At 39.4% G+C, this 14,065-nt stretch overlaps 1 protein-coding gene across 1 annotated transcript in view; it reads right to left on the minus strand.

Moving 5' to 3' along the window:
- Positions 1-433, minus strand: part of LOC117541367 (Golgi apparatus protein 1-like) — a 40,622-nt gene extending 40,189 nt beyond the window's left edge. Inside the window, 2 exon segments of the mRNA XM_034208493.1 lie at positions 47-84; positions 87-433. Coding sequence (XP_034064384.1) covers positions 47-84; positions 87-378 — 330 coding nt within the window. The 5' untranslated portion in view covers positions 379-433.
- Between the last annotated feature and the right edge of the window lie 13,632 nt (positions 434-14,065).

Genomic DNA, 14,065 nt, shown 5'->3' on the forward strand with positions numbered 1-14,065 from the left:
TCCCGAAAACACAGCACCCTGTCCCTGCTAACAAACAACACCTCACCTCCTTCTTGTCCTGGAGACACTCCAGTACGGCCAGGTGTTGTTCCAGGAGTGTTTGGGGCATAACCGGGTCAAATCCTCCTTGCAGACCCCCTCTTCGGACAGTTTCCAGCCGGTAGAGGAGCGTTTTCGAGGCAGCGAGGCCTCTCCATCGGGGATCTTCTCCGGTACCGGGAGCCTCTCCACTGGAACCCCGGGGGGCAGAGGGGCATTCAGCTCGGGGCTCGCGGGGACCTTGACGAGTACTGGGTTGTTTTGGCATTGAATTGGATGCAAAGAGGAGATGATGCAGAGGAGAAGAAGGAGCAGAGGAACACGTATACAGTCCGCCATCTTCACCCAGTCTACTGCTGCTGCTGCCGCGTTCAGGGGCTGTGGGGAATATGGGCACTCAGAGGTAAGATGCAGCTTGTTTCCCCCCCTCTGTCTTGATGACGCTTCGCAGCCATCGTCGTTTAAAAAAAACTAAAAACTGAGCCTTGTGTTGTAGTACAAAGAAACATATTAGATATTAGGGAATATTTTAAGACATATGTAACGCTCTTTTTAAGCTATTAACTCTTTGTTTTGTAATATTACATCATTATTTTGTGATATTAAGACATATATTAGGTACTTAGCCATTACTTTGAGATATTAAGTAATTCTTTTGGAATGTTAAGTAACTTTTTTAAATTGTATGTCATTTGTTTGTAATATTAGGATATTCTTTCGTAATATTAAGTCTTATTTTGTATAAATCTAAAAGAAAAACAAATTATGAAATGTGCTGCTGCTGCTGCGTTCACGGGCTGTGGGGAATATGGACACTCAGAGTTAAAATGCAGTTTTTTTGTCTGTCTTGAACGCTTGGCCCCACCATCCTCTAAACAAAAATAGATCTGAGCCTTGTGTTAAAAACAACAATAAAGTTTGTAGTACGAATTACACAAGAAACATATTAGATACTAGGTAATTCATGTTAAGACACATTTAACACTATTACTCTTTGTTTCGAGAAACTCAGTCATCGTTTCGCAATACTTAGTCATTATTTTTGTAATATTGAGACATTATTTTTGAGATTCTTAATAATGACTTTGTAAGATTAAGTCATTAGTTTGAGATTGTGTTATCATTTATGCATGTCGGTGGTTGGTATGTTTAGATATGTTAACTTTTATACTAATAAGAAACTGTACAATATGACCCCTTATACCGTTTGAGTGTGCCTTTTACTATTTTTCAATTATAATCTTTGATATCAAATAATTCATAATAATTTAATCAACTAAATACAAAATAAAAAGATTACATTTGCCCAAAAATGCTGAAAATATAGAGGCGAAGTCCCTCCCCTTCCGGGAGCCTCCATGGGACCCCGGAAGGGAAAATTATACATTGAAGTCAATGGAGAGAGAAAAGTTATCTTTTGATCCCGTTTGAATTGTGCCACGAATGACACATATGATGTTTGTCAATCTAAAATAACATTTTGCAAGTAAAAAAAATAAAAATGTGTCGTAAAACTGTGAAGTTACACATTTTTTTGTGTGAAACCGCTCAGTGAACTACAGGTCTCTGGTCTCGCACAATACGCGTCACCATCACAAAGACGGCCGTCACGTTGAGATCATTGATCTCTTTTTCAAGGGAGACCTGCTCAAGTAGGTTCCACATGAAACATAAAAACATAGACAGAACAACAAAAAGGACATCTTACAGCATCATTACAGGGATTTACAATTTACAATAATTATCCACATGAGCAGGTACCAACAGCTTCCGATTGAGTAGCATCCAACCGAGCTTTAAAAACATTTAGTGGCACCAGATTGCTCAGTTTCCATTTCAATTGCAGACTATTCCAAGAAAGAGGAGCTGCGCATCTAAAAGCTGTCTTCCCTAAGACAGTCCTAGCAGTTGGGACATTTAATAAAACCACAGCATTCGATCTCAGGCAGTAGCCACTTACAATTCGCCGTGAGATCAGGGAGCAGATATAAGATGGAAGTTTCCCTAACATGGCTTTGTATATAAAAATGTACCAGTGACTGAGCCTCCGTGCAGTGAGTGAAAGCAAACCAGCCCTTGCATACAGGGTACAGTGAGGGGTTAATGCTTTACAGTTTGTCACAAATCTCAGTGCGCTGTGATACGCAGCATCTAACTTGTTCAGGCAATGGGCAGGTGCACTCTGTGCTCATGGAAACACCATATCCCCAATATGATCATAACCGGGGTAATACTCATAAACTGCTTACTGATGTCCATGTAGAGCCGCAGTCAGTGTGTTTTACTGGAGCCTCAGTTCAATAAGAGATTATTTTCGGAGTTCTTTAACTTCGGTACTCTCTCTCAAAATGGTAATGTGCATTATGTTTTAATTATACTTATCATTCAGAAGCATTTTGTGTGTTTATGTTTTACTGAGTGCTTATAGGCCATTTCCATCCCAGTATTCAGTTAACTATTTATTTTCTGTGCACATTACATAGACTATATTCTACCTACTGCTTGGGATTTTGAGTCTTCAAAATGTCCAATGTCACAGACTGGGACTTACTTTAGAGTCAGTTGTATTTACATTCAGTATGACTTGTTATGATTCAATGTGAAAGAGTATACTGCTCAATAAATAATGATCACTTCACCACCTCTCTTGACATCTAGGCGCTTGAGAGTGAGTCAGAGGCAGAACACAGGGACAGTGGAGAGAGGTCCATTGCTGAGGTGAGTGATGAAAGGGAAATGACAGTTTAGAGTAAATTGTGATGTGGACTCTCATCCCAGAATGTTAAGGAAATCAGTGGGGATATTGAACAGGAAGCATTTCAGTCAAGGGGCATCATGTGACCAATATAGACAGAAGAGCAACATTTATTTGAACATTTAAGTCAATGATACCATTCCTGAAGAACTTAACATCGGTATGGAGTCAGATCAGTCTCAATATTAATAAATGCTCACAGAAGGATTCACAAATGTATTTTGCGATTTATATATAAATGACTCTCCACAACAATATCTCTCAATGCACTCACAAATATTTATTGTTGTATATAAATGTACAAAAAATGGGCATTTAAATTGCTTTTTATTAATTCAAAGACGGCTCTGAATTAATAATCAAATATGTTTCCTTTCTTCACTACTGGATGAAATTACAAAATGCACCCATCATTTTCCTCATGCTAGTATAGCCACATAAAAGTATCAAACCACCTGTTAAAATGCACCAGAATACAGGAAATCTATTTATTTATTTTCGTGGGGGGGGATCCCACACCCCCCGTTAAAAATGACCCCCCCACATTCAGGATGCTTCCTACGCCCATGGGTCTCTGTGTATGCTGTGGATAACATTAGTGTTCACAAGAACAAGGTACACTCCCGTGTTTTGTTTGAGTTGCTCTTCAGATTGAAGCGGCCAGTTTTATATCGACTATACTGTATGTGTGATCTCCTTTTTCTCGTTGTGTCATTTGAGTTTATTTGCTGTGTGTAGATTCAAGGATTTTGGTTATCTTGTCAATTTGTTTGGTTATCTAGGCACAGCTGTGTGTGACTCCCTCTGGTACACTGGTATGTGTTTTCCTAATGTAGAGAGCATTGATTAATTAATAAACTACACACTGAGTCTAGATCCTGATCAAATCCTTTTTTATTGTTGATCAAATGTTTTTCAAAAATGTATTCATACACATTTAGAAAAATACAATGTACAATCACAACCAATACAACACAAATTACAAAAAATACAGAAAAAACAAACAATAACAACAATCAGACAAGAGGACAAAACTATGGAAAAATAAACCCTCCCACCCCCAGATCCGGACCATCCTTGTATTATTGCTCATTCAATCTATTATAGCATGCTAACAAATGGTACTTACTTTATTTTTACAGATCTGCATGGGAGACGATGGCGCGATGCAGAGCGCTGTCTGTGATTGTGCACAGGGGATGTACAAATGCAGCCACGCTGCAGCATTGGCAATATTTGTGGCAGATCAGCTCCACAGATGTTGAGTGCCAGTGGAGGAAGCCTGGCACTTCCAAAGTAGTCCAGCCGGTGTCTCAACTTTACCAACAGCGAGAGGAGACATACAACCCACTGGCCAGAGACATCGCCACTGAGGATGTAGACTGGTTCAGGTCTGCACTGAGGGGTGCACAGTGTGGCATGGCATGGCTTTTGTCACCTGAGCCAGAGCCGCAGCCTCAACATCAGGCCATTGTCACCGTGCCGGAGCTGGTGAAGGGGCATGGGGGTCGGGGGCTTGAGGCAATTCTTGCCTCAATGCGACTGAGCAGAGACCAGCAAGCTGCCATCCAGATAGCCACCGGAGGACAGCGGACAAATCCTCAGTGGCAGTTACACAGGCGGGGCAGGTTGACAGCCAGCAATTTTGGTGCTGTGCTGCGGTCGGGACTTTCATCCACTCCAATGCGCGTCCCTCATGAAGAGGGTGCTTGGGGGGTACAACTTGGACGGAGTCATGGCTGTCAACTGGGGGGTTGTAAACGAGGCCGAAGGGGTGAAGGCTTTTGTGCAGGCCTATCGGGTGACAGTGTTCGAGTCTGGTCTCTTTGTGAGTGAGTCGGGTGTTTTGGGAGCATCACCCGATGGACTTGTGCAGCCATCTGCCCTGCTGGAGGTGAAGTGTCCACACAGCCAGAGGAACATGACTATCGCGGAGGCAGTCCAGTTACCATCCTTCTGTCTCCGTGAGGAGGGTGGGTCATATATTCTCAAGGAGAATCACCCATACTGGCACCAGGTCCAAGGGCAGCTGCATATCACAGACCGGAGTCTCTGCTACTTTGTTGTGTGGACCACGAAGGAGGCGATCATCATCCCCATCCCCAAAGACCCTGCATGGCATGGAAATCTCCTCCTCCTGGAGAACTTCTACACCCAGCATATGCTCCCTGTGTTGGCCAGTAGAGAGGAGGACATTTAAATAAACATACTCTTAACACCCTCGGACTCTGCGTTGTGTTTCGTATGTGTGATGGGGTGTTATGCAGAGGGGAGGAAAACAGGACACAGCAGATTGGGATTGTGGTGGAGATGCTGAGCAGTTATTTAATTGTTGCATGTAATTATTATTATACTGCGTGCTTCTTAGTTATTCCATCTTTTGCTGTAACATGGATCTGTATGTAACTCTATATTTACTTGTTATCTACCACACTTCCTTCTACATCATACACCATCATTATACATGATGGTGTATATAGGATATATATATTTGTATACATATCTGTAAATTGTATAATTTTATTTTTCGTATTTGGGATTGTTGGAAACGTCTTTTTCATCTCTGTCTATAAACACAAACTGAGTAAGATTGACAATAAAGTTGACTTTGAAAAATATATATATTCTTTATGAAAATAGTTGACTGTTGTCAAATGAATCCAAATGAAACGTTGGACTGAACTACAACTACGCCTTTAAATCTCTACGGACTGTTTTTCAGTGGGATGGCAAGTTCCTATCTTTAAACATTTATTAGTTTTTTCTCAGAACAGATTTGATTTTCTGAAGTTAATTTAACTTTGCCGACCATGTAAGGTCATTATTAAAAGGTACAATTAATTTGTTTAGGGTTGACTAAAATAATGAAAAACATTTCATTTGGATAATTTACTGACAGAATAAGAAACTCAATGATGCTCTACTCACCTGTTCCCTTTTTATAAAGTGAAACAGTTGAAACGATAGATTTTAGTAAACTTAAAAACAACCTTCTCCAAAAGCTATCAAGTAATATACCGAATACTTGTTTTAGAACTTTATTACACATTTTTATATAAATATTTTGAATGATCCATAATTGACAGAAGCTTGTGTTTACACTGACCTGTTACTCATCAATCAATCAATCAATCAATCAATGTTTATTTATATAGCCCAATATCACAAATGTTACATTTGTCTCAGTGGACTTTAGTTTGTACAAAATATCAGTATGACAATACGACACCCTCTGTCTTTAGACCCTCTGTCCTTAGACCCTCACATCGTACAAGGAAAAACTTCCAGAGAAAACCCACAGTTTAAAGGGAACATGGGAGAAACCTCAGGGAGAGCAACAGAGGAGGGATCCCTCTCCCAGGACGGACAGACGTGCAATAGATGCCGTGTGTAAATTGAAAAGATAATACATTTGCAACATAGGTAGTCCAAATGTTTGGAAATGCATGTGTGTATAATAGGAAGATGAATCCACGAGGATATCCATCCAGGACCTATGATCCAGGACCACAGCCACGACTCAAGATCCAGGGCTCGCGATCCAGGACACAGGACCGCAGGATCATCCATGACTCCGGATCCCGGCGTATACAGACACCAAAAAGAAAGACATTTGGGGAAGCTGGGTTAATGGGAACATGAGAGTACACAGGTATAGACAGAGAGAAGGAAGAAGTAAGATGTCCCCCGACAAACTAAGCCTATATCAGCAAAACTAGGGGCTGAATCTAATCAGCCCTAACTATAAGCTTTATCAAAAAGTAAAGTCTTAAGCGCACTCTTAAAAACGGATAGGGTGTCTGCCGCCCGAACACAAACTGGAAGCTGATTCCACAAATGTGGAGCTTGATAAGAAAAGGCTCTGGCTCCCATTGTACTTTTAGAGACTCTAGGAACAACCAACAACTCTGCATTCTTGGAACGCAATGCCCTAGTAGGACAGTAGGGTATAATGAGTTCTTTAAGGTAAGATGGCGCCTGCCCATTAAGGGCTTTGTAGGCGAGAAGAAGAATTTTAAATTCTATCCTGTGTTCTATAGGGAGCCAGTGTAAGGCAGCCAGAACAGGAGTAATGTGGTCCCTTTTCCTAACTCTGGTTAGTACACGAGCTGCAGCATTTTGAATCAGCTGAAGCGACTTGACTGACTTCTTGGTACACCCTGATAATAAAGAGTTACAATAATCCAGCCTTGAAGTAACAAATGCATGGACTAGTTTCTCTGCATCGTTTTGAGGCAAGATATGCCTGATTTTTGCAATGTTACGTAGATGGAAGTAGGCGGTCCTTGAAATTGATTTTATGTGGGCGTTAAAGGATAAATCCTGATCAAATATAACACCAAGATTCCTTACAGTCTCACTGGAGGCCAAATTAATGGCATCCATAGTTAGTATATCCTTAGATAATTTGTTTCGTAGATTCTTCGGGCCAAGTACAATAACTTCAGTTTTGGTCGTGTTTAACATCAAAAAGTTGAAGGTCATCCACGTTTTTAAGTCCTTAAGGCAGTCTTGAATTTTATTTAGATGATTAATTTCATCAGGCTTGATTGATAAATATAGTTGAGTATCATCCGCATAACAATGAAAGTTTACAGAATGATTCCTTATAATATTGCCTAACGGAAGCATATATAATGTGAACAAAATAGGTCTGAGCACTGAGCCCTGTGGCACTCCATGGCTAACTTTGGTTTGCGTGGAAGATTCATCATTGACACGTACAAACTGAGAGCGTTCAGATAGATAGGACCTAAACCAGTCTAAAGCAGTTCCCTGTATGCCAACTAAGTGCTCTAGTCTTTGCAATAAGATATCATGGTCGATAGTATCAAATGCAGCACTGAGATCGAGCAAAACAAGAATAGAGACAAGTCCCTTGTCTGAGGCTATTAGAATGTCATTTGTGACTTTAACCAGAGCTGTCTCTGTGCTATGATGTGTTCTAAAGCCAGACTGAACATCTTCAAATAAATCATTGTTTTTTAAGTAATCACACAACTGTTTTGCGACCGCTTTCTCAAGAATTTTTGAGAGGAACGGAAGATTAGAAATAGGTCTATAATTGGCTAAAACCTCTGGATCGAGGTTGTGCTTTTTAAGAAGCGGTTTTATCACTGCTACTTTGAATGATTGTGGAACATAGCCTGATAATAAAGACATATTCATAATATTTAACAAAGAAGTGCTAATTAATGGAAAAACTTCCTTCAACAGCTTAGTTGGAATTGGGTCTAACATGCACGTTGATGGTTTAGAAGAGAGAATCATTGAATTTAATTGTTCAAGGTTTATGGCTGAAAAGCATTCTAGTTTACTATCTAGTGTAATATTCAGGGTTCTTACACCTTTTCCAAAGTCAAATTCAAGCACTTTTCAAGCATTTTCAAGGTGCATTTTCCAGCTTTTCAAGCATCTTACAGCTGTTGTAAATTACATATTTATATACACATACTCAAATGATTATTTCCCTACCTCACATTAAATCAGATGTTCTTTATGCTATAAACAACCAAATGTGTGTTTCGTGATAGCCTTCTACACGAGGATGAAAAATTAAAGAAAAGAAAACTAAGTTTAATATTTCAAAATGAGTGACCCATCTGTATGTCCCATATAACCTGTCTGAGCCGATATAAAACAATCAGCCAAATAACTTTTCAATACATTATTGATTACTATTTTTGAGGTACTTTTAGGTTGGCAGTAAACACAAGTCAGAGGTACATGGTGTACTTCTACTCCTCTACAGTTCAGAGGTACATGGTGTACTTCTACTCCACTACAGTTCAGAGGTACATGGTGTACTTCTACTCCACTACAGTTCAGAGGTACATGGTGTACTTCTACTCCACTACAGTTCAGAGGTACATGCTGTACTTCTACTCCACTACAGTTCAGAGGTACATGGTGTACTTCTACTCCACTACAGTTCAGAGGTACATGGTGTACTTCTACTCCACTACATGTATTTAATACCTTTAGTTACTTTACAGATCAGGATGAATGATGTGAAATCTAAGTGTTAAATCTTTAGTTCCACCTGGAGTAAATCCAACATATCATATATATTATTCTGAAATGGACCAATCTGCACAATGACTGCTTTTACTGTCGGTACTTTAACTATATTTGGGTGATAATACTTTTCTACTTTCACTTGAGGAACATTTTGAATGCAGGACTTTTACTGTAACAGAGTATTCCTACACTCTGGTACTTCGAGTACTTTTTCCACCTCTGGTAGCGTATTAGTCTGAATTGTAGCCACAAAATCACGCAGAGCTGCATAAAAATAGACTCACAATGGTAACAAGTGGAAAATAATATTTACAAATGTGAACAATGATTTGTAGGTAATGCTGACTACTCAAGAACCTGACTTATACATCTTCAAAGGAAGACTGTGTTCATTCTACAATTACATGGGATTAAAGCAACATGTAGTTTTACTTGTATAATACTTCAATTTTATATAAAAGACAGTTTGTTTTCATCTGTTTTCAAATAAACAAAGTCTTGGCTTTCAGAATATTAAACTTGTTTCGGCAAATTCAGATGATAAATAAAACTTTGAAGCTTCGGCATAATTACAAGCAGAGAACGGACTAATGTAACGTCACAGCAGGCATAACAACAGCCGGTGTTTCTTGTGAGTGTTTCCCCGGTACACAAACGCAAAAATACACACACACACACACTCGCGAGCTTCCCCCAGACCAGTAATACAAACGAAAATGTGTCTTCGGGTCAATGTGACTGATTTCGATAGAGCAAGTCACATTTGGTTTAGGCACGAAACATACTACCAGTAGAAATACATTGCTTTCAAAATCGCTCTGTGTCGAATCAAGAGATTATATTTCGTGACTATAACACGAAATGCCGTGAGTGCTTCATCCTCTGAACACCACACGATGGCGACTGTAACGCACATAACATAGGTACGCTCCTCTGAAATGATTGTCCCCTGCAATTATTATTATCCCTCATGGAGTTCGCCATTCAGCTCGCTAACGTTAGCTTAAACAAACGTAACATGCAACGTTAGCCTAATCTAAAATGCTTTACTACGGCGTACCTTTCATGTGGCTCGTCAGCGCAGACTCTCGCATCGTTATGTTGCAAACTTTGCAGGAGGCTACTCGTGGGCTTGACCCTCGTCTTAGCCATGGCTTGTATTTGTCTTCTGCTAGCCAACGCTCGTTGAAACTGCAACCTCCTGGCACACAGTCATCTATCACTCTCATCAGAATGCCCAGGTCACACGTAACACAAACACTTGCAGCAATTTATTTTAAAAGTAAAGCACTTTCAAGCACTTTATCTCAATTTCAAGCACCATTCCCAAAACTCAAGCACTTTCCCAACCTTGAAAACACCACATCAAATTTCAAGCATTTTCAAGGATTTCAAGCACCCGTACGAACCCTGAATATTAGAACTTACGTTTCCGGGAGCTGTTGATAACACTATACTGGTCAAAGGCAAGAGGTCATTAATTTGGTTTCTAAGAGTAACAATTTTATCGTTAAAAAAGCACATAAAATCATTACTACTGAGTGCTCTGGGAATAGAAGGCTCAATCGAGCTGTGGCTCTCTGTCAGCCTGGCTACAGTGCTGAAAAGAAATCTTGCATTATTCTTATTCTCATCTATTAATGAAGAGTAGTAGGCTGCTCTCGCTTTACGCATTGCTTTCTTATATTCATTGAGAGTAATATGCCAAATTAAACGAGATTCTTCAAGTTTAGTGGAACGCCATATCCTTTCAAGTTGTCTCGACTTTTGCTTTATTTTGCGGGTTTGGGCATTATGCCATGGAGATAATCTATGTTGTTTTATTTTCTTCTTTTTCAAAGGAGCAACAGAGTCTAATTGTATTACTCATATATTAATGTCTTTGTAACTTCAGTAAACCACTACCTCACTAATTTCTTTCATTCATCACGGTTCAGTAAACTAAGTGATACATGAACCAGTTTGAAAACAGCTAAGCTCCCTTTCTCTTTTGTCCATACACTTTGCCCTTTCTCTTTTCCATGTGGAAAATGGCAGCTGCATATTCTGCTTTTCTCATCTACTCGTCTACAATGAGAAAATGATATAATTAATTACTAATAATCATTTAAACCTGTTATTACCAATATTTCACAAATTCTTCATGTAAACTTAAGAGCACAGCTGTATGTTGAGTATGTCAACTTTGCTTGGTTCATCTTACTGGGGGGCAGCTACATGGATGTCGGTGCAGTCCACAATCATTGCGCAGTTGAAGGCAGAATGAATTTATTATTGACTCCGAATGAAGCACAACTTCATGTCATACAATACATTGACTTTATTTGTAATTGTGTAAAAAGATATGAGCATTGATTAGCAAGCAGGACCTGCAGGAACAGAGAATGGTGATGGATGGAGCTGGGAAGAGAGAAGAATAAAGAAAACAGATCAACTTTATTATCGGATATTAAAAATTCAATTTCAAAACAAGTTGCCGCTCCTAGTTTTCTAGTATGTAAAGAAAATAAAAGAGAAAAATGTCAGTAACAACACTTTAAAGTAACAACACTTTGAATAATTATCTCTTAATAATTTTCTCTCATCACTCAACTGTCTTTCCAACAAACAGATTGACTCACCCTCACTATCATCACAATGAAACACGTCCAGAAGAATGTCATGCAAAGCTGCCTGCCTTCCTTCCTTTGATTCTCTCTGAACTGCATGATCTTTTTAATGTTTAATGTCAACCATTAGTGCAGATAGCATTAAGTAGAAAAGATCGCCGATGCTAATGTGGCGTTAGCCTACTTCCCGCCCCTTAGCACCTGGTGGAGGGGGCGATAGGCTACTCTTCAAATGTTTCACAAAATACTTACCATCATGACTACTCTTACTGTTTAACATGTTGGTTTACTTCATGTTAAGGCTAATACAAATGACAAGGCTAAGTAATGTGATGCTAACTAACGTGCTCGCTACTAGCTAGGTAGCTAACTTGACTATGTTCCATGCAAAACATGTATATTACCCGATATGTTTGGTCCAACGACTCCTAGTCCTTTCATCAGACGGGAAGCGATAGAACGAGCAAGCAAATTGTATGATCACTTTTGTGATTCCAACCTGGTAGAAAGCACACAGGCATCTTGAAAAAGTGAATTTATTGGAGCAATCTCTTATATTTATTGGAGGGAATAAATCAGTTATGAGATCTTCTTCTTTGCTTTAAGTGCGAGTCGCAACCAGTCTTGGAGCATTATCGCCTATGACATCACTTACGCGACCCAGAATGGACTCTGGGATTTGTAGTCTTTCTAGTTGCGTATTTTTCAGTCTTATATCTCAACAGTTTTACGACAAACTGTGACTTTTTTTTAAATGGAAATGATTGTTTAAGATTGACAAACATCATGTGTGTCATTCGTGGCACAATTCAAACGGGATCAAGATAACCTTTCTCTCTCCATTGACTCCAATGTATAATGTTCCTCTTCCGGGGTCCCATGGACCGGAAGTAGATGGGCGTGACTTCGCCACTCTATAACGGTCTGCTGCTGCGTTCAGAGGCTGTGGGAATTATGGACAAAAAATGGAGTAAAATTGCAAAAAAAAAATTCTGTCTAGAGGAGTCTTCTACTTCTACTTTTACTCAAGTACAAGATCTGAGTACTTCTACTTTTACCCAAGTACAAGATCTGCGTACTTCAACTTATTCACTATATAATGAATGATGAGTTCACGGTGAGTCATCCAATCAACACGGAAACACATTTTTGATCACGTTTGTTTTAATGGACTTTAAATGTTATTTTGAGAGATTGGAAATCAGGTCTAAAAGACGGGAAAAAAAACAATATATTTTTGTATTAATGATGATTATTTTTAAGCTTCTATGACATCCGATAAAAGAATAAGATAGAAGATATTCCAACTGATGAATTCCTTTAAAATGTTAGGTTTAAAATGATTACATGTTCAGGTTTTCATTAAAAGTTTACAATACATACCGATATACACTTGACCATCAGCAGGAGAGGACTCTTTAAAGTAGAGACACTACATACTGATATACACCTGAACATCAGCAGGAGAGGACTCTTTAAAGTAGAGACACTACATACTGATATACACCTGAACACCAGCAGGAGAGGACTCTTTAAAGTAGAGACACTACATACTGATATACACCTGAACATCAGCAGGAGAGGACTCTTTAAAGTAGAGACACTACATACTGATATACACCTGAACATCAGCAGGAGAGGACTCTTTAAAGTAGAGACACTACATACTGATATACACCTGAACATCAGCAGGAGAGGACTCTTTAAAGTAGAGACACTACATACTGATATACACCTGAACATCAGCAGGAGAGGACTCTTTAAAGTAGAGACACTACATACTGATATACACCTGAACATCAGCAGGAGAGGACTCTTTAAAGTAGAGACACTACATACTGATATACACCTGAACATCAGCAGGAGAGGACTCTTTAAAGTAGCGACACTACATACTGATATACACCTGAACATCAGCAGGAGAGGACTCTTTAAAGTAGCGACACTACATACTGATATACACCTGACCATCAGCAGGAGAGGACTCTTTAAAGTAGAGACACTACATACTGATATACACCTGAACATCAGCAGGAGAGGACTCTTTAAAGTAGAGACACTACATACTGATATACACCTGAACATCAGCAGGAGAGGACTCTTTAAAGTAGAGACACTACATACTGATATACACCTGAACATCAGCAGGAGAGGACTCTTTAAAGTAGATTCACTACATACTGATATACACCTGAACATCAGCAGGAGAGGACTCTTTAAAGTAGCGACACTACATACTGATATACACCTGAACATCAGCAGGAGAGGACTCTTTAAAGTAGCGACACTACATACTGATATACACCTGACCATCAGCAGGAGAGGACTCTTTAAAGTAGAGACACTACATACTGATATACACCTGAACATCAGCAGGAGAGGACTCTTTAAAGTAGAGACACTACATACTGATATACACCTGAACATCAGCAGGAGAGGACTCTTTAAAGTAGAGACACTAAATAATGATATACACCTGACCATCAGCAGGAGAGGACTCTTTAAAGTAGCGACACTACATACTGATATACACCTGAACATCAGCAGGAGAGGACTCTTTAAAGTAGAGACACTACATACTGATATACACCTGAACATCAGCAGGAGAGGACTGTTTAAAGTAGAGACACTACATACTGAT

This window comes from Gymnodraco acuticeps, unplaced genomic scaffold, assembly GCF_902827175.1.
Source record: "Gymnodraco acuticeps unplaced genomic scaffold, fGymAcu1.1, whole genome shotgun sequence".
Taxonomy (NCBI): Eukaryota; Metazoa; Chordata; class Actinopteri; order Perciformes; family Bathydraconidae; genus Gymnodraco; species Gymnodraco acuticeps.